Here is a 27,008-nt window from a genome sequence, read left to right as displayed (position 1 = left end):
ATACATCTCACTCCAGATAGGGGAAGAGCATTTGACTCTGAGGTGAGCTACACTTTTAAGGCAGGTTTAAGCCTTGAGGAACAGGCTGGCTCTTGGTTTCTGATTCACAAGGGAATGTGTTGATCACAAAGGAGTCCAGCAACTCAGGAAAGCACTTAACAGCATTAAACTTCACCATTAAAGACAACAGTTGGCCAACACTTATTAGAACTCAAAAAATAAAATACAGCAACACAGGCGAGTAAAGCAGTTACATATTGCTCAAACAGAACACTTCTGCAAAAGCTTTAATCGGAGATTTAATCACTGAATATAAAAGCCAGGTCAAAATTAACTGAATTCAAAACAGGGCAAAGAGATTCACACATCCATTCCACAGTTTCTCAAAGTTCATTCTCTAGTTGCAGTCAGTTATCAGTCACGCCTCACACCGCAGGGCAACAATTGCAAAATACGCATTGAACACATTCATGCATGAAATACAACAGAACTCACAGAATGTGAGGCAGCCACCACAAAGTCCATTTTTAAACTGTATTATCACCCTCAGTGTTTCGACTGCCTCTTAGATTTTTAAATTACCTGCCGCTGGAATATGCTGGAATATTTGTGCTTTTCACCAAGATAAAATTAATTATGTGATAATGAAAACCGTACAGCAGATTCCATCAAAAAAATGATGTTGCCTAGCAGATGTTAAGGTTGCTTCCAAAAGCATCTTTTGTGGTAGAATAAGGCTCCCATCAGATCACTGAAACCAATAAAATTTGTAAAGACAAAAGTTAATTACGGTTAGTTGACATTTCTCCAGCACATTACTTTGTTTCTGACTTTCTATTCTTTCTTCAGGAAGAACAAGAGGAGAAAGTAGCAAAATGGGCATCTAGATGAGGGCTCACCTATGCATAATTTGCACAGTTCAAGAAAAACACATGATTTAAGATTATTTTTAGCTAAACCAGTCAAAAAGCTGCAGGAACAATGTAAACAAGGTTTACATTGATTCAGTTTAAAATCAATAGGCTTAATATAACGCTAAATAAGACAGAAACGAAAGGTTTCAAAAATCTATCTGGGCACTTTTTAATTAAAAACAGCTTAAAACTAATTCAACCAATTCATCAACTTGCGCAGCTTACATATTTAGATAAAACTGCTGAATGAAGTCACTGTGTGAAGAGGATAAAGGAATGTGTTGCAGAAGCTGGAAGAAAATAGCACGAGACTTGCAAGTCAACTGAGAGAAACTGGTGAGGAAAATCAAACTGCAAACTGTAGAAATTTTAGAACTGAATGACATTTACTCTTGAAAAACAGACAGTAATTAACATCGCATCTCCACAGATAAGCAGTATATTTGCTGTTTTCTATTCACTATCCAAGCATTATGCATTTGACTCTGAATTCTCAAGTGACTGACCGCTTTCTACAACCAAGACAAAGGCAGAGGAATTGCTGGTGGAAAACTACCTTCAAATATGCCGTAGATGGACACAGAACATTACCAGAAATACTTGAGGACAATGAAAATCATGAAGTGGAATACAAGAATTTTTACACATATTCAACTGATGAAGCAGTAGTGCAGTTTTAAGAATCAGTGTGTTTGGACTCCTGTTTAAGCTCTCAGCAGTGGTTTGGTTTTCCTTCCTGTGCTTTGGATTTTTTTTGCGTGGGGGGGGGGAGGGGGGGGAGGAGGGGGTTTGTTTGGTTTTGGTTTTTGTGTTAAAGCTTACTTGCAACAAATTCTGCAAAATAGATTGAAACGCAATAACAGCAGTTATGCAATTGAGTCTTTTCTCCATTACTTCTCACACTACTACTATTTCCAACCCCATTCCTTTATTTCAATCAATACGCAGTCAGAATGGATGTCTGTTTTGTAGCCTTGATGATGGCTATGACATAAAGACTGGAGCTACTTATCTATATCTTTGATAAACGTCCAATAAACAATTGTTTAAAAATAACAGCCCTCCTGACAGATATTTTTCACATTTTCATATTAGCATAAAGTAACCTCTTATCAGTTTGATATTTTGTATAAACTGCCAGATGGCATTTGCTACACTTCTGCAACACATCCATTTAACCAAGCAAAAAAGAATTTATTTCATCTTTGTAATTCACTATAAACGGCTGCAGAAATTAGACATTACCCGTGCCCATTATGGAAAGAAATATGTAAGCATATACTTAAGCATTCATATGAATAACCCAACAAGAGCACTTCTGCAGTTGGACAGTCTCACATCATTGTGGTACTTACTAATCATCTCTGCATGTTTTCTCTTTGAAACATTGTTCTATTGCTGAGCTATACCAAACAGGCCGTGTATGGCTGATTATGCCACCGCACTGACAATTACAAGTTGGCCCTTTTCCATTTTGTTTGTTAAAATCTTCATTAGTCATGTGGAAAGCTACAAAGCCATGCAGAATCTAAAAATGCTATAAAAATGTATGAAAGTGTTTGAGAGGGAAAATAAACCATTTCAGAATTTGTTTCTTAACCACAGGACTATAATGCATAATACATGACAGAATTAATGTCACAAGAAAGCAGCCTCTATTTTGTCCTCCTACAAAAACATCACACAAACACCTGAGCCATGAATCTATGGATAATCATGGCCAAAATAAATAAATAAATAAAAATAAAAAAATCACAAGCATAACTTTATTTTCTCTTTACTTTTCGAAGTCTGCAAAGTGCATTTTAATGCACTTTGTGAAAATTTCAGACATATTTACAATACAGCCTGACAAGTAACATTACACCAGTTACAAATTTAGTACAAAAACAGCATCCAATTAATACATTAAAAAAAGAAAAGAAAAAAGAAGAAGAACAGAACTCACTTCATTGAACTATTAGCAAAACCAAACAAATCACTGAACAGAAACCCAAGGGTTCTCACGTGAATAAGGGTAATTTCAGTGTGGCAGTGTGGGAAAGAACAGCAGCTATCGCTGCACAGAAATGAATTAGCAATTCTCAAGGCTAAAAGACTCTGCAGCTAATAACTTTTAAAGAGCATAAGAATAATAATAATAGAAAATCCTCCAGAGGGAAAGCAGATGAAACAAAGCATGTGCATTCTATTAAATTAATATATCACAACAAGAAAATCTACATTGTAAAATCTAAATTTTGAAGGCATTAAGTTGGATGGGGTTATGTAAATTGGACATAGCCAGTCCCAGGTTTTGGAAGAGCCTTGTGGATCTCTGGGATATATGAATACGATGTTTCATATGGACGAGAAGCTCCCTAAGGAAGCGGCGCAGCTCCCAAGAACTAAAAAAGAAAAGTATATCTAGTAAGATTTGCCTGTTTCTACACCACTTCTCTGGCTACCAGACTGCCTACAATTCCCAAAATCTAGAGGAAAAAAAAACAGTTATCTTTAGAATCAGCATGAGATGCACAGAGCACAGAGCAACGCTTTCAACTTGCAAGGCACAGCACAAACTGCAAGCCTCTCAGATGCCTCCGTAAGGTCGAGTGCCGGTGCATATGGAGCCAAAAATAAGGTAACAGCGCAGCTGTGAAAAGCAACCACAGACATAAAAAAGAATTCGGATGTGTTGACAAGAGGAACTTGAGTTTAAAGTATTTCCCCACAGCCGACACTGAGGGAAACCCACTCCTTGCAGTTTTGTAAATACATGGCATGTTTTCAGTAAGGCGTCCATTAGTGATGTTTATACACAGCGATGACCTCATTCTCTAGCACAGTGAATGAACATGAGAGAAAAAAAATAAAATATTTTGGTTGTGTATTTATCGGCATTTGAGCTCATTTAAATACTACTTGAATAACAATTATCTTTCTCAGCTGAGCAGAGCATCAGGTTGGCAGACTGTGCTTCACTTCTTCTCAAAGTGACAATTAACCTTGATATCAGTCTGCAAAGTGCTCTGTACTGGCAGCTGAATAGAATTACCATTATCGTATAAATCATAAAGATTCTACTGAAACAGAGAGCTGTCATCCCTCAGTTATTTGTGTTCGGCAAGGAGCAAAGCAGGTTGTTGCAGAACAGCTTAAAACACGTCATCCCAGAGCTGTCGTGCTGTGAGCTTTTGAGGCTGTGTTTGTGGCTACCTGAAAATGTATGCCATACATGTATACTAATACACTCAGAGTTACTATACATTATTAATTAAGTATCTCTCAGGGAGGTTCGTAATGCAGTAGGTCATTATACTTGAATCATGAATTTAAATCTGATTTACACTACAGCAATTCGAGACTCAAATGAGATTTTCGAGTTGATAATGCGATGTTTATCAGTTAGGCAGCTTTCCATCCCCACTACAGTCGCGATCACCTGACCTTTTTGTTCAAAACTACAGTTCACAAATCAAAAAAAGTCTTTAATTCCGTTAATGCTGGATCAAAATTCAAAATACTCCTCTTGTATTAATGCCTAACCACCATGTTAAGGCTGCGGAGGATGTACGCAGACAGACAGGTTACAGCAGTGGTGCCCACAACAGCCCATTGCAATGCCACATTACGGAGATGCTTCTTCCCTCCCAGGCAGCCCAGACATGGAGGGAAAGAAGAAAATTGAGTCATCATCTCTAAGAATTTCCCACCTTCAAACCTGCATTGACAAGGGACTGTGAAAATGTTTACAGCCATTTTTGATATGACACTTCCTTTTTGTAACGTGCACACTGTGTGTCAAAGTGTTTTACAGCTCTCACTGCTACCGACAGGACATTCCTGGGAATAAGATATGGCAGTGAAGCAAGCCCTCTTTCAGAAATATATATATATATATTTTTATAAGCTGACAGGTCTATAACACAAACAAATAAGACAAACAGCTAATTGGGGGCCGGGAGTGTTGGAGGTTGGTTTTTTTTAGTACTTCTCCGCTCCCCTGGGGCTGGCAACTATCTCTGAGCCAAATTATGGCAGGGCTTATCCAAGTATCTGAGGAAAGGGAGAGGCAAGATGAAGAACCTGCTTGTTGTACCTAGGCACAAAGCAACTCCTGAAGACCATTTTGGCAGGCACTGAGGCAGACTGGAAGCAAGAGATGCCAGATGGTATGCTGCTGGCCCAGCCAGCAAATCACACCTGCATGGGGGGAAAGAGCAGAACCCACGCTCCCATAGTGAACTGTGAGTGAGCAAGCCATGTTCCTACAGTGCCTGCTGCAGAAAGATAGACTTATCCCATTAAAACACAGATCAAGGCTAGCACCTGTCTGACAGTCAGAAGCCAGGCACTCTTCCATTAAAAAAGTCAGCTGGGAACACCATTCATCACAAACTACCCAGCAAATTCTGAGATAATGGGAACAGAGTACTTTCACAGCATAGACTTAGGCAAAATTCCCATGTAACATTCAAGTCCGCTGACCTCGAGTCAATGGTTTAACCTAGAAACTTCAACAAATCCCATCCACTGTTACTTTCTGTTACTGCAAAAACAAGCATTGCATTAACTGTAATGGCTCTGAAACCTATTTTCTTGTGAAGCCACCCTGGCTGCAAAGCCCCATATTTGAAACTGATTTTCTTTCCAGGTTTGCAACCCTAGCCTAAATGCCACAGCTACCAGCTTAGCAATCAATTATTTATATCAAGAAATCTAAAATTCTGCGCTAGGCCGACATCTAATATTTCATTCATAAACTTATCTGAAAATTAAATGCATTACTCACATTCCATCCATCTGATTTTGAAGGGATATAATATGCTTAACTTTACAAGTAATACATATGTTTATCTTACGTGGGCTGCCCAAGATACTAAATAATGAGGATTTACAGCATTTTTAGGTCCTCTGGATCACATCTATGGTAATAAAAAACTCAAAAAGTAAATAAGTAAAAATCTCTTTAGCCCAGTATTGTAAACTCCTAAACACAGCCTTCTTGGATGTTAGCAGACAAATAGTAAGTTAATAAAACATTTATTTCATCATTTTAGAATTAGAAGACGTGAAAATGACCTACATGTTTTGATGCATTATCCACATAATTACAACTGATACACAAAATACAACACGGATGTCATAAGAAGAAAAAAATTTCTTTTGGAGATTTTAAAGTTTTAAAGTTATAGTAAGAAGGATAGTCACCTTCCTTAGATCTAGGATCGGGATTTTCAGCAGTCGTGACTGCCAATGCCTCCTAAATGAAAGCTAAATTGAATATCAGCTAATGTAATGACATAGAAATCGCTCCCCTCATGGAAGAGTATCTGTACAGGCAATCAATTCGAAAGAATGAAATTTTGACTATTTCTTCACATTTGCAGATAAAGAAACTTCATTATGAAGAGTCACTACTGAGTTTTATATAGAATGACTACATTCAAGCACTTCAAAATAAACATTTTTAAAAGATCCAAATTTCATGAAGGCTACGTTAAGCTCCAGCTTTCTTAAATGCTACACTGAGCCTTAAACTTAAAACAACTTGGATAATCTAAGCTCCGAGTTTGTCAGTTGTGTCAGATGTTACTTAAAGAGTAATTGCTGTAACAGCATGCAGCCTATTCTTCAAATATAACTCCTAAACTAAGCACAAACCTTTCTATTTTAGCCTTAGCTACAGAACCACCATCTCAGCCTCCACAATATTCACAGCATTAAAAGGCTATAAAGCATCAAGAAAGTATATTATCACTCACCTATAGCCTTCTTTAGGCACAGCATACATCTCAAGTTAATAAAGGCCACATAATTATGGCTTTTGTGCATAGCAGACAGTAAATCATGTATTTAATTACATATTTCTCCGTAAAAAAAAAAAAAAAACAACAGAAACAGTTGGCTCTCTTCTATTTTTGTTAACATTAATCAGAGGAAACTTCAGATTCTGGCATAAATTTGACTATCATATAAAAGGTAATATTTAAAATACATAATGCCTTACCACACAAACACGAGCTGCCATATGTGAGGCGCTGCTAAGCATGGTTCCTATTAAGCCGATACACAGTAACTGGCTTCTTTCCAAGCAACATGGAAGTGTTTAAAAAACCCCGTTTAATCCAATTCCACAGCTTTGAAACAAAAATAAATTAAAGTGCTGCGAGAACTGCTAAAATGAAAAATTAAAAGCATGTAAATAAGTGAAAAAATAAATTGTCAGAGAAAATGAAAACAAAGATTATTTCAAGTAGATGTCTTAATTGTAATTAGCAACATTTGGCATGCGTTATGATATGATTCAAAGCTGCAGCCAATTAGATAGCCCAAAAAGCTTGTAACAAAGCTGCAAATGTGTAACTACAGTATAAATAAGTTTTATTGCACACCAAGAAAACAGCACACAGACCAGCTTCAGAGTTTGTTTCTGAAGTACTGTAAAGCATTCTCCATTATTATATCCTGGCTTTTTATTCTTAAACTGCAGTTTCCCTGCCAGGAGATTTTTGGAAAACAATTTCATTAAATTTAGGCTATTAACTGTAGATTTGCACACATTTGGAGTATAACAAGAATAAAAGACAAATTATAGCATTGCCTCAGACTGTTATGCCCATGTAAAAATAAAGCAAACAAACAAACCAAGCAAAGGAATAAAGTGCGTATGTTAACAGCTGTTAAAGTGCTGTAGGATTGTGGGAACTGTGGTGTTGAAACAAAGAGAGAAATTTATTTATTTTATCCAGTGATTCCCAGTGATGAAGGAGAGAAACAACACAAAAACATACAGAAAAAAAAATCCCCTCTCATTTTTCCTCGACAGGAGTAAAAGATAACACAATGGCAGTGGGGAAATAACTTGACTTCTTCACATGCCTTTAAAGTTTTCTTAGAAAAGGAATATTTTTTTTACAGCATTACATTACAGATCAGAACTCAAATTCTGAACGAATACGGGTGCGCTGAACTCAACAGCATTGGGCGCTTCTGAGATTGTGCCATTTATTTAAGGAAACAAATACTTCATTATCAGTAATGCTGTCAGTCCTAACCAACAGACAAAGTACCTTCCATTTCCCCCATTTGCTCAATAATGAGTAATTTACTAAAGGGTAATGAGTTGCTAATAAAAGCATGTTTCTTACATGATTATTATGAAATGGCAGTGACTGCTTGTTTGATGCAACAGTACTTAGTGCAGTCACTTTCAAATAACTCCATCAAATTTCTGCAAATAAATGGACTCTCACACGGTCTTCATACAGCACAGAGCTATAGTTAGAAATTAGAAATAGGGAAAAGAAACGCACCAGAAAAAAAAAAAAGATAATTAAATTTTAAAGCTACAAATTGAAATACTTCTTTGCAAAATCTCTTACAAATGATGCAGAGTCTCAGCAAGTGGGGTTTTGTTTCCCCTGCTGGTAAGCACTGACTATCTGACACATTTATTTTAATGTTTGGTGGGGGGAGGTTGGATTTCGGTGTTTTTTTGAAGGCTGTGTTGAAGAGATTAGAAAAATGTAATATTTTGTATGTTATAAACCATGCTCATAGGGAAAGTTCTTTTTTAGATATACAGAAAAGGCCAAAAGAAATATTTATGGGACGTTAGTCCAAAAAATTCTGTCTGGCCAGCCTTTATTATGCTTCCTAACAGAGTAACTTACAAAGAACAGCTGGAACCAGATATAACCCCTCCGGAAGTAAAACTTCCCCCTTTGGAATTATCTACACTAGCAGTATTAAAGTGGCTTTATTTTTTGTTGATATATTTGTTTTACCCTTGTTATAATAATCTGCTCCACCTTCCCCATACTTTGGGATTTTAACTAGAGCGTTATTAATGCCACATGCTAAGCACATTACAAATATCAAGGATCTGTAGATCCTTCAAATCCATCATAAACTTCTTTTGGGGCATTTTTGTGCCCTTTTCTGCTCCAAGGAATGGACAATCATCATGACTTCTTGTTATGATGCCCATATCCCCATCCCATACCTGTCTGAGCTGTTCCACAAGATAAGCTGTGGGATACACTGTTTTGACAAATCTGCCCTGACTCAGTGCTTGTTGGAAGCATTCTTATTCTTCTCTAAAACACTTTTCTCTTTTCCTTCTGAGAGGGAAGTGGTCATCATTTGAAAACAGGGAGAACTGGTAGAGTAACATACAGGTATTGTTACTCTGGGAGGTTACCAGAGGGTGCTGTCATCCTGTTCGTTACTTTGTAGTTGTGCACTATTTTTAAGAAGAGCTGTTCTGTGAATAATACACCTTAACATTTTGAGTCACTTTTACAGTCTAAAGCAGGCATTTTTAGATATATATATATATTTTTAACAGAGCTGTATACTTCAGATCTCAAAGCACAAGGGACACTGTCCTGCACTGCCCTAAAAGAAAATAGCTACAGAAATTAAAAGATTACACATTAAAAAGTAACCTGACACTTTTAATTCAAGGTACCTCAAGATATCAAGGTAATAAATCTGAAATAGCCGCCAGTTATAAAAACAAGGCAAGTTAACTCAAGCAATAAAAAATATTATAGTTGCCATGATAAAATATAATCCCAGTGCGGTCATTAACTTATGGTTTTTTGGGACACGTTCTTTGATGCTTTTGAAGCAATGCTAAAAAATAAAGTAATTGCAACGGGCAGCTGAACAGGTTTTTAATTCATTCTCTTATTCTCACATGAATGCTGATACCTCATAGATTTAAAACAACAGGATTCTGCACATTAATATCACTGCTCCTATGCTTATCTTTCAGATAAATTTTTGCTATCTGTTGTAGGCTTTAAAGAGATCCAGCCAGGAGGAGTTATACAGAACTATATCTGATTTTCACTGTAAGGTTACAGCAAACTAGGAGTGGATGAAAGTAAGCCTGTATGGGCAGAAGGTAAACTCCATGGGTAATGCAGTGGAATGGGAAGAGAGCCCAGATTCCTGCCAAAGAAGCTGGAAATGTTTGAGAGGAAAAACGTTCAAAGAAAGCATTCCTTATTCCAGTTTTCATCTCGTGCACACATTGGCATCACTGTCATGTGCCTATGGCAACAGACTGATACATCCCTAACTTATACAATCAAAAATCACTGGCAGCTGCTTATAACAAATATGTTTCAACTTAGGAGACTTTTTTCCCACCTGAATTTGGCACCCAGATTCTCAGTGGTTTTAGTAAAACCACTGACAGAAGAAAAAGGATGAAGCTTTCTTTTAAGCTACTCCCATACCCCTAAGTGACACAACAACCGTTAATATGATGCTGACCACACTCAGTGCTCCCAGAGTTTCAGCTGTGAACCAGCAAGTACAGATGTGCCACCTTTCCTCTTTGGTTACAAAGCAAGGCAGCATCGTATGGAAAATAGTGTGAATGCTGCAGGCACCTAAAGGCAGTGGAACAGGAGGTGGTCACTATTCAAGCAGATGCAAAGATGAGCAAAGTCATTAGGTATGTGAACTCAGTGCAGTTTACAGCAGACTAACCAAAACAGAAAGACACAAAGACTGAGCAAACTGCTTTAAAAACAGAATCCTTCCAGCACCAGAGATATTGTCTTTGCATTCCCTCTGTCTATCCAAATCATTTCACATTTATTCCCATATTTTAAAGAAACACAGGAAATCATGATTATCCAGAAATTCCCTACCACCTTCCAAAACAAACTGATCTTGCGAGCACAGAATCTAAAAAACAAAGAAAGAAGCAAGCAAACAACAACAACAGAAAATAGTAAGGCATCTTTTTGCTCACGCTGTAAAACTATGTGAGCATCCACATCTTTGCATTTGAGCATGAACATGGGGAAGAGAGGATGACCTCCTTTGAAGTTCCTTCTATCACTCCACATTGTGAAGTGATGCTGACAATCTTTTCCCTCTGGCCTTCGTGTGAAATTGTGCTAACATTTGTTTCCTGGTACCAACACCTGTGTCATCTCCTTAGATTTTAAGTACTACTAGGCAAGCCTTTAAACAAATGGGCCCAAGAGAAGATCTTAGATGGATGGGACTCATGTAATTCCTTACAGCTGTAAGGATCATGGCTTCACCATTTGAACAAAAACAAAGCCAGAGCAATACTGAGCAGGAATATCAACTTCAAGGCAGTTGTTAATAGTGCAAGAGGCATCCATAAGGCACACTGACCTCTCCATCCAAGCCAAGCCAATTCACTCTTACCTACATCACCACAAGAGGAATTGTGCTTTAGCAATCCTTTCTGTGCGATTGGCTTTCACAGCCAAAATATGAGGATTGGATACGTTGGTTGTTTATCAGTTTTTCAGATAGTAGAGCAAGCAACAAATTAATGTAATAATTCCAAATGAATAGAAGAGATAAGGCTACAAACAGGGCTTTACATTGATTATTTTGGAATGCATATCTGTCAATTTAAATTGACAGCTGCACAGCCATTTAAAGTATGTTTCTGAGCCTCATGCATTACCCATTTTGATGCAGGGAAAAAGAAATAAAATGAATGCACATAAAAGGAATTGTAAGAAATACACAGAAAAGAGAAGAATGGAGACAGACACCTATCCTAGAGGACATCTGAAGAAAACATGAGGAGGAAGATAGGGAGATACAGTGACTTAGTAGGAAAATTCTGAGCAGTTGCCCTAAGTGGTGTTCACAGAGATCTGCCATATGCTTTATGCCAGCTCTCCTTGTTTTGAGCAGTAAAGTTCAGATTGAGAGAAGCTAAAAACACATTAAACGCTTTCCAGATATTATTCTCTCACATGAACAACTGGTATAAGGTGTCATAGAGACGTTCTCTTGCCAGCAAGAAGGGAAATAGTACACAACTCCAGCAATAGAAGATTTATTTTATGAAATCTGCCACCTTTGACAAGACAGTCCAAAATATGGGAAAGTTTTAAAAAGCATTATTTAGGTGGGGTTTCCGACAGTTCCTATATTCCCGCAGTGTAATATATGAAAATGATACCTAAGGATGAGGTTTTTATCACCCTCGAGAAAAGGTATACTCTGTATCACTCTGAGGGATGAGATGTACAACATTTTAGCAATCAAGCTGTGGTGTCTCAGTAAGGAGGAAAAAAAAAGAGATGAGTGCAAAATCTCTACAATTTAGCTATATTGTCTCCTGACAAACTAAAATGTGACAATGCTGCAGATTTAAAACACAAATGTACCTGCTTAGCATTCTTGACTTTCCTTTACTGTAAATTAAGCTCTACACAAAAGTAAAGGGGGGGAAGCACATAGTAGAAAACATTCAGTTCTTTCTGCAAGATGTGAAGAATAACTGACTCTTTTATGACATGCCTTCCTCCGAAAATAGCAATGATTATACCACTCAACTCCCACACAGCCCCCAACCTGACTTTTTGACACATAGTACATTATATATTCTCAGTCCTAGGGGATGATCCAAAGTTTGACGATAGGACTCCCTTCATTGCCCAGAATACAAACTGCAGAATACAAAATACAAAACCTAGGAAAGCAGGCAACCCTGACATTTTATAACATTAATTCCTCTTTTAAAGCCCAACGTGACAGATCTATACTTCTTTTTCCCCCCCTTTTAGGAACTCCAAAATCCACAGCTTTCCACATTTTGGAAAGATGCTGCAAGTCAAAGCAAAGATAATCTGCCAACTACAAAGCACATGTGTGAGCAAGACTTTTTTTTTTTTTTGGTCTTTCAGGCAAACAAGATTACATAGCCTATTCTCTTTGTGGGGGATGAGGAGGGGGAAGTGTTAACACTGCAGCTGCTGCAGAAGTGGAAGCTGTAACTCCCTGGGAGCTTGTATTGACTCTGTAGCCAACCATGCCATTAAGAGATGCTTCTGTACTACAGAAACCGCTCCATTTGCTTTTTATTTCCAGAAAGAGAAAAACCTGAAGTTCTGACTTGCTGCAGTCAACTGAAAGTCTTACAGCATATCTTACAACATTTCACGCAAGTTCCAATTCAGCTCAATATCCTGCCTACTGAAGTTCCTAAAAAACATAGTATTCCTGAATTATAGTTTTCCTTCACATCTGGTGACATTTAATTCTGAGCTTTATCACACTGTTATTGCCCAATCATTTATTTTATACACACAACTCCCTATTAAATAAAAGAGGACACATAGCAAAGGTAGGCTGGAATCGCAACCATTTTAAGTAGCTTTCAGTTGTAAGGAGCTTATCTTTATGAAATATGATTTAATAGAAAATAACTCCTCTTACAACAATGACCTAAATTTTACTAAAACCAAGAAAGCATGTATCAATATTTTAGGGTAAGATATACACTGTCACAGCTTGGCTTTCTACATTATGCTGAAGAACCATGCCTGGCTGATGTATTTATTTTGTAATGTTTAACTATAATAGAAAATAGATGAAGTTCAAATGAAAAAACTGTTTAGACTTTGTCAACAGAGCATAAAACTAAATGAAGTGATTTTGTATTGACTGTAAAACATATTTGCTAATAGTAAAGTTACTAATGGTTATCTATCAGGATCACAACATGAAATAATTCTTTATCTTAAGAACTGTGTTAAAAACAGCAGATGCACAAAGTAAAATGCAGTTTTTTTGAGTTTTCAGATCATCACACAGCACATTTTATTGCTATTTTAGCATTAGTGTAAATAATTCAAAACCAAGCCAACCAACCAAACAGAAAACCAAACAGGAAATCTCCAGCTCCCTCTTTTTAATTGCAAGTCACAAAAGGGCTTTCCAATACAACAGCCAACTCACTTTACATTTGCTAGCAAAAGAAAAGCAAACAACAGTATCTTGTGCACTGAAACAACTGCTTTGTTACAAAGGGAAGGATTCAGAAACAAGAAGAAATGATGCTGCTGTAAATACTGTATGTCTTGTAGACTCAGTTCAAAGTGTTACGCATTCTTCTACAACAGACTGAAGTTTTACATTCATCTCAGCAAACCAATCCACTAATAGGCATCAGTCATCAACACCTAAGTAAAGATCTGCCATTTGAAACAGCTTTGATGTGATTGAAGACTCACACATGGTCGTAAGTATGACAGAACAGCTTAGCTATTAAAATGTTTTATCTAGCAAGGAACTGTTCATCCTAATTGACTGAAATACTCTTTGAATGCTTTTATTGCAAGGCTACTTCACTATGCAGTACTTTAATACATAGCCACTTGACTTACATCTTCAGACACAGCACAATCACATCAACTCTCATTCAAATGCTTCCTCACACATGCTTTTGTCAAGAGACCAAAACAATAAAGCTGACTGCCATTTTACCACCAGTTGCTTAGTTAATACAGTACCAAAATGTACTGGGATTCATTGTGAAAGCTGCATGTCATCTCTCCATCTTTCCTTTTACCACACCAACAGGACAACCACACCCATTGGAATCAGTGGGCAGGACTAGATGGATCTGCCCCCTCCCACCTTACACCCACTGCATCACCACAGGGCTGACCACATGTCAAGCCAACAGAGAAGAAACCCAAGATGGCCATCTGTAAGCAACAGCACACTGCCTGGCCGCAAGGCAGCAAAGTTTTCTAGGCCCGCCTCATCAACCATTTCAAAGAAGGTTTTAAGCACACCCTAAGTCAATGTACCTGACAAAAAAAGAACAAGCAAGCACAGAGTAAGGATATATGATTATGGCCTCTATTTCAAGACATTTCCACTGCATATCATAATGGATCACCAGAAACTCCATCAGAAGATTAATAATAGTTTGTGCATGTAACATTTTTCCTTCTCCATTATATTCACAGCGTGTTAACAATTCGCAAGAAAAAGGAATCAAACATACCAGTAACTGCCATCAAGATTACATCTTACAGAATCAAACAAAATGCTGTTGATTTAATACCTCAAATGAAATACAATTCAATTTTTACCCTGCATCTATTAACACATTGTGTATTTCATCAGCTTTTACCATTACTTCTGTTACCAGAAAGTGCATCGTATCAATTCTCCATACATAGGAAAACATGTCATCTATTCTCTTCTATTCAAGAACTGCCAATTAGCACAAAGCAATGGCTAAGTTTACCACAGTCCTCTATAAAATTTCCATGATACCATATTTTCCATTTCCATATTCTAAATTAATAAAATCCATGTGATCTTACCTACAGTTTGGAGGAGGGTCTAATGTAATTTCTGCAAGTTCTTTCTGAATCCTTAAGAGGAAAAAAAAAAAAAAGGATATTATCAGGACTTACTTTTGCAAAATATTTCTTTCAACCTTATGAACAATTCTACAGCAGTCAATTATGATAAAATATAATTCTTGACATTGCTAATAGAAAGTTGATGCTGTAAGATTTCATGAAACTGCTCAAGATCAAAATGCTAAAACTCAAAACTTAAAAAAAAAAGAACCACAAATGTGAGCATCTAAGTCCTGGACTAACTGTTCCATGTACAGATGCCTAGAAAATCCTGCTCTACCTGTGGATTGGTGTGCTCAGCTCCTTTGCTCAGCTACACAACTAAACACCTCATATGCCATACTCTTCTGTTTACCCCCCATCTATCTGCCTCTCAGCCTAGGTCCCACTGGGCAGTAGCCCTGCTCCCCTCAGACTGTTGTCATCTGAAGACCAGCACAGTGCCCTGCCATGTGCTCCAGGCCACTGATAAAGGCCTGCTTGCAGCATGCACCCAGCAGGTGCCTCTTAGTTACCAGCACCCTGCTGGAGCTCCTCCTTTAGGCACTACAACACAGTTGTGAAGGATTTGGATGCTCTTCAGGCCTGTGCTACCATGCCAAGCACTTGGATTCTTGTTCTGCTTCATATCTGGCAGTATGGATCCTTCTCTTTGTGCTACTGTCTGCATGGCAGTGAGCATCTTCACCTACAGAGAAGATCAAACATGAAGGATAGGAGCTCACAGAAATTCCACGGGAATTTGTAGGAGCTTACAGTTACCAAGCCATATGTAGAAGTGCAATTGTCATCTATAAACTATGTCCCAAGGCCTTTTTATAGGCTATTTCAGGGCAAAAAACCCATAAATGTTTAGAAAGAGGAAGGAAAAGAAAGTGTACCCTCAATATTTTCTTCTCTATTCCTCCTGCACAAGATGTCATATAGTACAGATGCAGATTACAGTTTATTTTATGCCTCACACTAAGAAAAACTGCACAACAGCACTCACTCAAGTTCCTTGCATAAGTACTCAAGTCGCAATCTAAGATCTCAGATCTGACATGAAGTACATACGCATCCAGTTCAAAATGACTGCCACCCTTTTTGCACATAATATCTGACCAAAAAAAAAAGATATATCAAAATAAATGTTCACATACAACAAAAGGAAATGACCAATTTACACTAATCCTCTATAATTTCAAGATCTAAATACAATCTTACATGCTAAGGAGTCTCACAGACACTATTAAAGTTCCCATTTTGCCAGTGTGAGTTGGTTTTATGGCTGTAAAGAATCAACAAACAGAAGACTGTAGAGGAAACTGGTGTGAACCAGAAACTCCAGCTCTTTAGCAATTACCTTCTGAAATAATCGGGACATACATTGTTAAGATTTGCTAATAAAGAATATTACTTCTACCTACTAATGCAGTTGAAAAGAAAAAACAGTCTTTCAGACACACTAACTTTTCTTCCAACCCCTGTCCACCCCAACCCTACATATAGGCACCAGTTATTCCTGTAGACAGGAAGAAATTGAATGTTTATTTGCTTATTCTATTCACTGAAATATTTACATCTCCAGGAAGTAGAATTTCCCCAGTAAGCATCATTTCTCTCTTGGAAAGATACAAACACAGACTGCTTAATCAATATTTGCAGAAACTCATGGTAACACTGCAAGTCCAACATATTTTTTAAAAGGAAAAATCTGATTACTGAAGTCTAAGTACACCAAACACTGTTTAAAAAACTTACTGTATTTAAACTACCCTGACTATTTGCACCTTTCAACAGGGAGGAGATCTTAGAATCATAGAATCACCAATGTTGTAAAAGGCCTCCAAGATCATCCAGCCCAATTGTCCACCTACCACCAATATTTTCTCACCTTACATCTATGGGAGATGCTTAAAGTATTTCTTCTGTCCATGGCAAAGTTTTGTCATGTTTTCCTAATTTACTGTATCACAATTCCAAAACACAGGAAATGTAAGTATCATGAAATCTCCACCAATTTCACTTTTTATAGGTTTATCTGCCTCTTCTACAAACTGCTTCTAACTTCTGGTAGATTAGAGAATCATGGCATTAAAATTCTGGAGTCAGGGATTATTCCTTTGCTGTTCATATGAAAATAGGAGCAGTTAATATTTCATTGCATTATGATGTGTCCTTGAGACACCAAGAATGGGTTGGCAAATATAGCCAAAGTCCTAGACCAAAAACCTTCCATTCATCCTCCTAAATCTGAATCCATTTCACTTCCACTCTGAAAATAAATGGGTAGAATCTCCTGTTTTTTTCTCCCTCTGTTCTAGTTTAATAAAAATAAATAAATTTCAATTTCAAATGCTAACAGCACTGGAATGGTCCAAGATTGAGCTTTTCCTGTGATTCAGGAAGCAAGAACAACACACCTTGCTGTTTCAAGCAATAAGAACTGATCAGATGATACTGTCTATTTATGCTCAAAAGTCTTAATTGCTTTAGAAAGTATCTAAAATAAAGAAACATTTCATTTGTGCTTATTTTTACACAAAAAGCTGCAACATTAACATCATACTCAGCAAACTGTTCATGCCTATTCTCCTGCTCCGTGCCATTCCCAAAACAATATATACGCCTTATACCTCGTTTGTTATAACTTTAATTTACCTGGCATTCATGCTGGGAGCACATTCATAAACAGTTTCTGTAGAGCAGCCGACATGCAATAGCTTGCTCACATGTCATGGCATTCAAAGTTACAATTAAATCATCAGATAACATCCCAGAGAGCCTTGCTCTGATAGAGACCTCCAACACGCAAGCTAGCCTTTGTCTGCATGAGTTATTCCACTGCTCTGGCACTGGCTTAAAATCTCCATTGAGTTGCCTTCAGCATCTGGCACAGGCGAAGATGTGCCTCATTTCCTTCACTGACCACAGAGGATTCACCGTGAGCCTATGTGGCCTCAAGCAAAACAAAACAAAAAAAAAAAACCAAAAACCAAAAACCCACATATTTTTGCATGGTCCTCTCTGGCACTTTTTCCTTTGGATTTTCTGGCTCAGTACATTTATGTTATTGTAAAGTAAAAAAGATTCTATATTAAAATGATTAAATATACAATGTGTGTGTATATATAAACTAATGACATACTGGTTTACGACATATTGCGAGTGGGGAGGTAAAAGTTGCCCTAGTAATCAAAGCTCTGAGCTGTACACGCAGGACATTTAACCTGCATCGTCAGATCTGTTGTTCTTTGTTTGATCTTAAAAGACATCGTCTGACCTCTGTTTGTCAGTCTTCCTCTCTCCATATAACTATATAAATATAGTAATTTTATATTACCATGTTTTCCCTCCATTTTACTAATGGGAAAGAACAAACATACTTGCCTTCAAGTAATAGTGCAAAGGTTAATCTTCCCCTAACTTCAGAAGCACGAGTGTACATTGTGGATTTCAAATATTATTAATTCTCACAGACATATATTTACTGGTGTTCCAAGCCTAGGGGGACTGTCTGTTGTTTCCTTCATGGAACAGTTAAAGTTTGCTAAAGCTAAGGAACAACTGAACATGTTAGAAGATTTCCCAATAGGATTACAAGAAAAAGAAGCAAAAAAGGACTATCTGACAATAACCTACTTTACCACATCTACTTTTCTAGAATACATGCCTCTGTACTCATGGAAATGTCACGAACCAATACTCCATACTGAAGTACAGGTTATTCAGGAAATACTAAGAAATGGTATAAATTTCAATCTTGCTGAAACTGTGACTGAGCAGGAAATTTATCCAAAGATGGTTAGATTCATGCTCAAAGAAGAAAAACATTCAACCATCACGTTAGATACACATGTAAACAGCAAGGACAATTCTTGTAAGAAAGAACAATCCATTTTTCTACCATGGTCAGCCTGAGAAAAAAAGTTAAAAAAAAAAAAAAAGAACTAAAAAAGAAGCTCATTGTAGTTTGATTTCTAACAAATGTAACCTATTAGCTGGTAGATACTCCTTCTTTCAATTAAAAAAAAAAAAAAAAAACAAACAACAATGGAAAACCTACAACTGTGAACTTTAAAGTTCACAATTCATTGTAAGCACAGATATTTATAAAAAGAAATCCTGGACTGGACACTCAGGTTGACAGATTTTCAACTATCAACTTCAGGAGCAAAACAATACATTTATTTGTCGAGCTACTGTGTCAGCCAAGAATGGTTACACTTCTCTCAATTCAAAGGTCAGGCTAAGATTTGCTGCTTAAGAGGTAACAAGATGCCTGCTGTTTTCAAGGACAGCAATTCAATTCCATGTCTGAACTGTAATTGTGATATGCAGTGAGTTTCTCAATCTTGACATGTTAGGTAAGAAAGGTTGCTATTTAGGGTGATGCCCTCTGGGTGAGGAAAATTGAAGGACCGGAAACTGTACGACATATGCTGTAAGCTATTACACCTGTATAGTGGCTAACCTTAAAAGTATTAACAGAGAAGGACTGCACGTGCAGGCATTCTGCCTTCTTGATGTCACCTATAGTGAAGCTAACAGAAGAAAAACAAAATTACTGCCACTTAAATACAGGCAGCCAGCCTCACATATCCTTCATAACAAAACCATTTCGAAAAGTACTAAATTGCTAAAGCAGCACACTCCTGCATAAGGCATGATAGCAGGGTGTTTACGCAAGTGAAAAGCACCTCTGCTAAACCTTGATTTATATGCAGTCAATACTACTGAAAATTGTTTAAAAGTAGATCTAATTGTCTACATAACCACACAGTTAAAAAGTAGAAAAGAATTTATGCCAACTATAAATGAAAAAATTATTAATTCTAATCTAGGTAGCATAAAGTAATTCAAAAATACTGTATTACATTTCTGTATGCAAGGAAGGTCTCTTCAGGTGGAAAAATGTGGCTTCCAAATTCAGGTTAGAATGAAGCCCATAGTCTGAATTAAACCAGGGAACGATTTACCTCCAGTGCTATATTAACTTGCTAGCATTCTCTGTTCTAAACAGAAGTTGAGGCTTTGGTCAAAATTCCTTGATTATTGTTCTCTCTGTTGTTAGGATTTTTACTGATGTTAGCAGAGTTGACTGTTTTAACTCAGTGAAGATTGCTGTCACCTTAGTGTAATGCCATGAAAACCACAGCATTCAAAAGCTAACGAAGGCAAAAGTTGCTGAGCACATATCCAGTCTCCCCCCCCCCCTCCCCCCCCGCGAAGGACAGCTGAATTACTTCAATTTGTTTCAATTGTAAAAACACTAATGGTCAAAAACTATATTCAATTGAATATTCTCACCTTATGATTATGCCTTATTCTCATGATATTATTCATTTCTAATGAAAAAAGTGTTACAGAAACAGACTATACAAAACATCATCGGCATGAGACGTGCTAATATATTTTCCTTTCTTTGATGTTACTCCTCTCCTATTATTCCTCTTTAATTTCAGATTTTCCTCATCCTTTAATTTCAGATTTTCCTCTCTTGACATTTTACCATTTTTAATCAAAAAGCAAAGAAACAAAACCTGTTACACAAAACACCAGATCAGATTAAGAATGTTTACAGTGAGGATAACGTTCCTGTAACATGCTGACAAAACTACTGAATAGACCACACAACTATAAAAACTAAACTATGCTGCTGTAAAGACCACATCGCTGTGATTCTTCCCCAGCTTTACGACAACCAGCACTCCTGAAAATACATTTATCAAGTGTTATTTATTGTGTGCTTATCTACAGAAGCCTTATACTTTTATAAATCATCTCAGCTTTTAAAAATGCATAATCAAAGGCTTTTCTTCAATATTAGTAAACGTGAAACTCTCGTTAGAGTCTAACCAGCAAATGTACTGATGTCAGCAACTGGCATAATTAGTTTCAGCAGAATCATAAGCAGATATGATTAAACTTTAAAAGGTTTAAGTAATTTTATCACTGTGAAATGCATGTTGATAAAAGCTGTAAGCTTTGAAGATGCAAAGCTAAGATTAATAGACCAATTTCTGACATATCATTATTAATTTTTTAATAGGATAGTGTCCACAGGCCCTTGTCAGAATCACAGTCATCACATCAGACATTGTACAAAGTTCAGACTCTTCTCTAAAAAATGTTAAAAATTGGATTTGAGACCTTCACAATCCTGTCTAGTCCAATATTCCTTATACTAAAAAACAACAATAGCAGCAAGCAGGCAGAAGAGAAGAAGCCCAGAAACTATGACTACTGCAGGAATTAACTGAATGAGTAGCACTATGGCTTGAAGAGAAAGCTTTTGGTTTTGTGTTTTGTTTCTTTCTTTTCTTTTCTTTTTTTAAACTTCTTTTTCTATTTGTCATAAAAAGAAACCTTGGCAAGCTCTGCTGGCTATCCTATAACCAATACAACTAGGTCATCTCTGAACAGAATCATATTAGGAATGGGTCTTGAGAAAGCATCTTGCTGCGGAAGGAGAAAAGGCAAAGGCCTCACGGAGGCTGACTGCAAGGGAGGTGCCTGGGGCAGGAGAGGAGCATGCTAATAACACACTGGAAAGACAAGAGAGTCCAGGAGAGAGAAGTACACAAACAGTAAGGGACAGAAGAAACCAAGACATAGGCTGGAATCTTGATGAGATGTAGACACATAGGAGAATGTTATAAATCACAGCAAAAGGGCCTTGATGCTTCTCCTTTTTTGTGAGAGACTGTGTGCAATTCTTTTTTCTGCACAGCAGCACACCCCCAGTGTTTTTTTCTCGCAGTTCACACTGCCCTGAATTAGTGAAAAACAGGATCTGGGACAGTCTGCAAAACTGATCTCATCAGATTCTGCTAAGTGTTTAACTACAACCACTGTAATCCCATCTGAACTCTGTTACCTGGACTAACACCAGTAAGTACCGATGGAGCACTAAGTTCCCTGAGCCCGGACCAAACATGACAGTCATTATCTGGAAATGAACACGACCATATAAATGTCTTGGAAACATTCAATGTCAGGCTGGACAGGGCTCTGAGCACCCTGAGCTATCTGTAGGAGTCCCTATTCATGGCTGGGGAGTTGGACTAGATAACATCTAAGGGTCCCTTCCAACACAATTCCACAAGGATAATTTCAATAGCTATTCCACAAATCCACTTTTCCTCTCAAGAAGTAAAGAGATGCTAAAGAAATAGGTATTAAAACAGACCACAGTTTAAAGTAATGAAACCAACATGCATTTGTTGTTCACTTCAATGTCTCTGACCTGACCATCTGGGAAAAGGGAACGCAGTACTTTACAGCAATAGGTATTACGGTAGTCCTAACATGCTGAGTTACTGAACTGTCTGAAATGTTTATGGTTAATTAACTGTAAGTTACACTGACAAGTTTCAACATCAGTCATACATACACATACAGAGATGTATTTTATAAGGCTACAAAACTGTCTGAGTTTTACTAGCAATAAAAAAATGTCAGCTTTTATCATGCAGGCTACTATTAAAACCATGTGAAAGAGCCAATTTGTCAAAGAAAGGAAAAAAAAATATACAGGTCTCGTTATCGTGACCAGCCTCAGAAGACTATTACACTGACATAGTAGTGCTACAATAAAACAGTAAGAAAATGAATATATCGAACCAGCACATAACATCTGATGGCCAGCTGAAAAACGAGAAAGGGCGAGAAAAAGACAGAAGGAACACCGTACCTTTTAGCACTAGTTGACAGCTTAGCAGCTGTTTTGCTTGATATTTTGCCCTCTTTTTTCTTGGGTTGAACTTGCTCCCTTTCTTGTTCGGGCTGAACACCTTCGCGCTGATCTCCATCAGAGCTGCCTCCACTGGTGCTCGGACTGTCATCAACTCTCTGCCCCTCCGCAGACATGGCAGATGCTGCACTGAACCAAACACAAACCACAAAAGTCAGCTTTTCCGGAAGAAGCAGTCCAACAGTATTTCTTGCAGGAGGAAATAACACACAAGATCTGTGTCTCCACACTGAAACACGTGCATTACAGCACTTCAATCATCTCAGTACCGAAGAGTTTTGCCATAAACACCTTAACAGTAATTCGGGAGTTGGTCATTTCAAATTCCATAACAAATATATATGAAGAGATGATGGATTTATTATTTATGATAATCACAAGTTACTGCAGCTAAGCACAAAACACAATTGCATGAGCATTACACCATTGACACAAATGAGATTTTCCCACCCCTTGGTCATATCCTAAGTTAATTTTCTCATCAGTGTGCCACCAGCTCACATCTCACAGCGTTCATTAAAAACCCAGAGCTACCGCTATCTGAAGACTCTGCTATCCCATATGAAATAAATCTGTGGGTTCATTCCAAGTCTATAACCTGGGTTTCCACATTACAAACTCCACATCTTGGCACGCTGGATGGAAACAGTTGCAGAACCAAAAGGCACTAAGACAGAACTGTTAGTGTTTACTAAATGCAATGCTTCTAGAGCGGTAAGCACCCTGGGTGGGGATACACAAAGTGTTCTCTGCCACGAGGCAACAAAGCCGTCAGGGAACACAAGCTACAAGAAACCCCAGCGTGCTTCCAGAAGTCGAGTTCACGATTTACACCCACACTTCAGATCCCAGTTAGCTATTCTCGCTATTTCCTCCATTTTAAATAGTATTACACTATGGCAGATGAGGAGTTACAGCTGTTAGGACATCTCAAAGCATTCTAATGAAGGGCAGACATCCATGAGAAAATTGCAAACAAACAACCCCCAAACCAACAAACAAAACCCCCCGTATCTCTAAGGCCCAATCTGGAACTGATAGGGGCATGTTATCTGCCCTCCTCTACAGCAAAGGAGCCACCTTCAAGGCACGCAGGCCTCAACATCCCTTGCTCACATCCACACAAGCCAGCACATCGGGGAGGTTTTCTGATTGAATCTGACCGAATCCAGAGTCTGCTCCAGAGGTTTGTACTGCCGTGAGCTTCCACCTGCTTGCCCTTTCACATAGGTACAGACACCATCAAAACTGAAGAGCCAAACTATTCACCTTGGCGATTATCCATTTATAATCTCCAGGGAGAAGGCTAAGGCTGTTCTTTCTTTCTTTATTTATTTATCGTCTTATTTATGAAGCTAAACAAAAAGGAGAACCTGCAAGCCTGAGACGTTCAAGATTTAGACGCTACAAGGAATAGCAAGCGATGGATATGGGATGAGTTTTCCCTTATTCTGCTTATGCTACATTTGGTTTCAGTTTTTGAAAATGGTGTTTTTTTTTGAAACATATCTTCTTGCATAAATTTATATCAAACAAATTTACGCTTCGCTGCATAAAACAACTGAAATAACAGCGGGTTCGACTCCTAAAATTAAAGTAAGAAATCGTTCATTCTTAGCAGAACAACCTTCCCCACGGCACAGCTACAAGATGATACTGAGCACAGTGCACATATTTACATGGGTTAATGCCTCTGTATTTATCTCCTGCTTGTCAGATGGAAAGATAAAACAAACTGAAGATGTAGAGGTAATGGAGCACAGAAGTACCATATTCTGACAAGTCAAAATATGCATTTAATAACGACAGTGCAATTTTGGTTGTAGGTACCTGTTTTCTTTGCTTCTGCATACAGTGAAAATACCACCTGATCTCTTTCAATAGCACTTTTGATGGCCTTTATTTACTTTAGATTTTAGTTCTGGACTTTGCTTAACACATCTCATTTCCAGGAGAAAATTCCCTTCCTGATGTACATACACACTCTTTATCAGAAAGTTAAAAACATATTTAACGAAGCCTGCATGCATGGGACATCTGCTGCAAATAATCTCGGCTATAAATATTACTATTATCCCAAACCAACTGCATTGCTGGGTTAAGTTCAGGTTACTATCCAGCAGACAAACACTGTAACAGTAGCCCTGAGCATATAATTACTGTAACATGTAATGCCAGCATTTACAGCAGGAAAATGCTTGAATCTGTCATTTGATGTCTGGCTGCCTCCTGATTTCCCCCCTTCTCTCCGTGACACCCCCGGGCTCTCCCCCCACGCTCTCTCCTCCCGATAGCCGCAGTGAAATGTGGCACGGCTGAAGGGATGCTCCGTGCCGCGCTCCGAGTGCCTTCCGAAGGGCCCCGAGTCACACACTCGCAACTCAAACTCAGGAGGCAGACAAACAGACGAACAAATAAGAGAATGGAAAAAAAACACCGAGCGGCGGATGACAGCGCTGGGAAAGCATCTCGGCGCCACGAGAGGGTTGGGAAGCGCTGGGCGCTGCTCGGAGCCGAGAGCAGCAGCGTGCCCGAGGGGCGAGCAAGGCGTGCGGACGTCCTCCTCGGGGGTCCCGACCTCCCTCCCCGCACCCCGAAAAGGAACGGGAGGGCAGAGACCGGGAGCCCGCCTGCTTCCCCCGGGATGATTCAGCAGGGCTGGGATTAGGAGCGGGGATTGTAAACGGAGGAGCTCCGGAGGAGCTGCCTCGGTCACAGTCAGCCCCGGGCACTTCCCTCCCTCCCCGCCTTCTCAGAAGGGAAAACAAACACGTAGACACAAGGAGTGCCCCCCGTAAACCCTGCGGCCGAGGCAAGGGATCCAGGCGGGTCCCGGGGGGGCTGGGGGGGGGGGTCGGAGGGAGGAGAGGGGGGTTAGTCCGCGGGGTTGCCTCCGTCTGAGGTCTTGATTTCCCGCGAGCAAAGGCGGGCTGAGAGAGTCATCCTCATCTTCATCACCCGGAGCCCCGGGGCCGGCTGCGGGCCCACGGCCACGGGAGGGGGCACACGGGGGGGCGCCCCGGCCCGACTCGCACCGGGACACGGAGGGGACTGCGGGAGGGCGGCGTCGGGGCACGGCAGGGGGCACCGGGGGGGGGGGGGGGGGGGGGAGGGGAGTACGCTAACGGTGGGGTCGGGGGTGGGATGGGGGGGGGCGAGGAGTGCGAACGGAGAGCGGACAGTTGCTAGAGGGCACCGGGGGCAGATGGGGCCGGGGGCGGGGCGGGGGAGGGGTGCTGGGGATGGAGGCAGGGGCCGGAGGTTGCGGGGGTCGGTCACGGGGGTGGGGGGCCGCTACCTGTGCGCGGGGCTCTCCGGCTGGCGCGAGGCGCGGGCGGCGGGACGATCCGTAGCGGCGGCCCCGGCTGCGGCCGGGCGAGGGGCTGGCGGGGGGCAGCGGCCGCTCACTGAGTCATGAGCCCGCCCCGCGCTGCCTGCCGCCCGCCCGCTGCGCTCCCTTTCTTCTTTCTGCCCTTTTTCCCCTTTCCGAGCCGAGCGGCGGCCGCTGCCCGCGCCGCCTCTACCGCCGCCGCTCCTGCCCCCGCTGCCCGAACAGAAGTGAAGCCGCTGTCGCCGCGCGCGCGCGTCCCCGACGCCGACGCCTCCGCGCGCGCTCGCGCCAGGCCCCCTCCCCGAGCACCGCGCGCGCGCCCGGCAGCCAATTAGCCCGGCCGCTGAGGGAGGGGCGGGGGGACGGGTGCGCGTGCGCGCGCTTTCGGAGAGGGTGTGGGGAAAGGGGGCAGAGCTGGCGGCGGGAGCGCGCGTTAAAGGGAAGCCCGGGGCGGGGCGGGCGGAGCGACGAGGAAGGACGAGGCGGCGGGGTGCGGGGGGGGGGGGTGAACCGAGGGATCCGCGGGGGTCTCTGTGGCCGACGGCGACAGCGCGGAGCGGGGGCGACCGCGCGGCTCCAACTTTCTTTGCTCCTCTTTTCCTTTGTTCCCCCGGCTCCTGCCCGCCCGCCCCCCCCTCACCCCCCCCTCCGGTGCACGTCCACGCGGGCGGCAGGAGACGTGCGGGGCCCGGCGGATCCGCGCTCAGGTGCGGGTATGCTCTGGGGTGACACTGCTGCGAGTGGAGCGAACCCCCCTCTGGTGCTCTGCGCCGCCGCCCCGTCCCTTACATCACAGCCGGGGGCAGCTCGCCTCTGTTATATAAACTTGTATGGGCACACCGCAACCGGCAGCGAAA

At 40.2% G+C, this 27,008-nt stretch overlaps 1 protein-coding gene across 4 annotated transcripts in view; it reads right to left on the bottom strand.

Annotated features, from left to right (window-relative positions):
* UBE2E2 (ubiquitin conjugating enzyme E2 E2) overlaps positions 1–26,417 on the bottom strand; it is a 212,509-nt gene extending 186,092 nt beyond the window's left edge. Inside the window, exons 1-3 of one of the 4 annotated variants that reach the window (XM_015281797.4) lie at positions 26,119–26,417; positions 22,761–22,949; positions 15,041–15,091 (exon numbers count right to left, since the gene is read on the bottom strand). In XM_015281797.4, coding sequence (XP_015137283.1) covers positions 15,041–15,091; positions 22,761–22,936 — 227 coding nt within the window. In that variant the 5' untranslated portion in view covers positions 22,937–22,949; positions 26,119–26,417. The remainder of the gene's footprint in view (positions 1–15,040; positions 15,092–22,760; positions 22,950–26,118) is intronic. The other 3 variants (XM_040696250.2, XM_015281799.4, XM_046937680.1) reach the window with 3 other exon arrangements.
* Positions 26,418–27,008: the final 591 nt, after the last annotated feature.

Source organism: Gallus gallus, chromosome 2 (assembly GCF_016699485.2).
Source record: "Gallus gallus isolate bGalGal1 chromosome 2, bGalGal1.mat.broiler.GRCg7b, whole genome shotgun sequence".
Lineage (NCBI taxonomy): Eukaryota > Metazoa > Chordata > Aves > Galliformes > Phasianidae > Gallus > Gallus gallus.
Note: the sequence above shows the minus strand (reverse complement) of the source record. Positions and strands in the feature narration are given on the sequence as shown.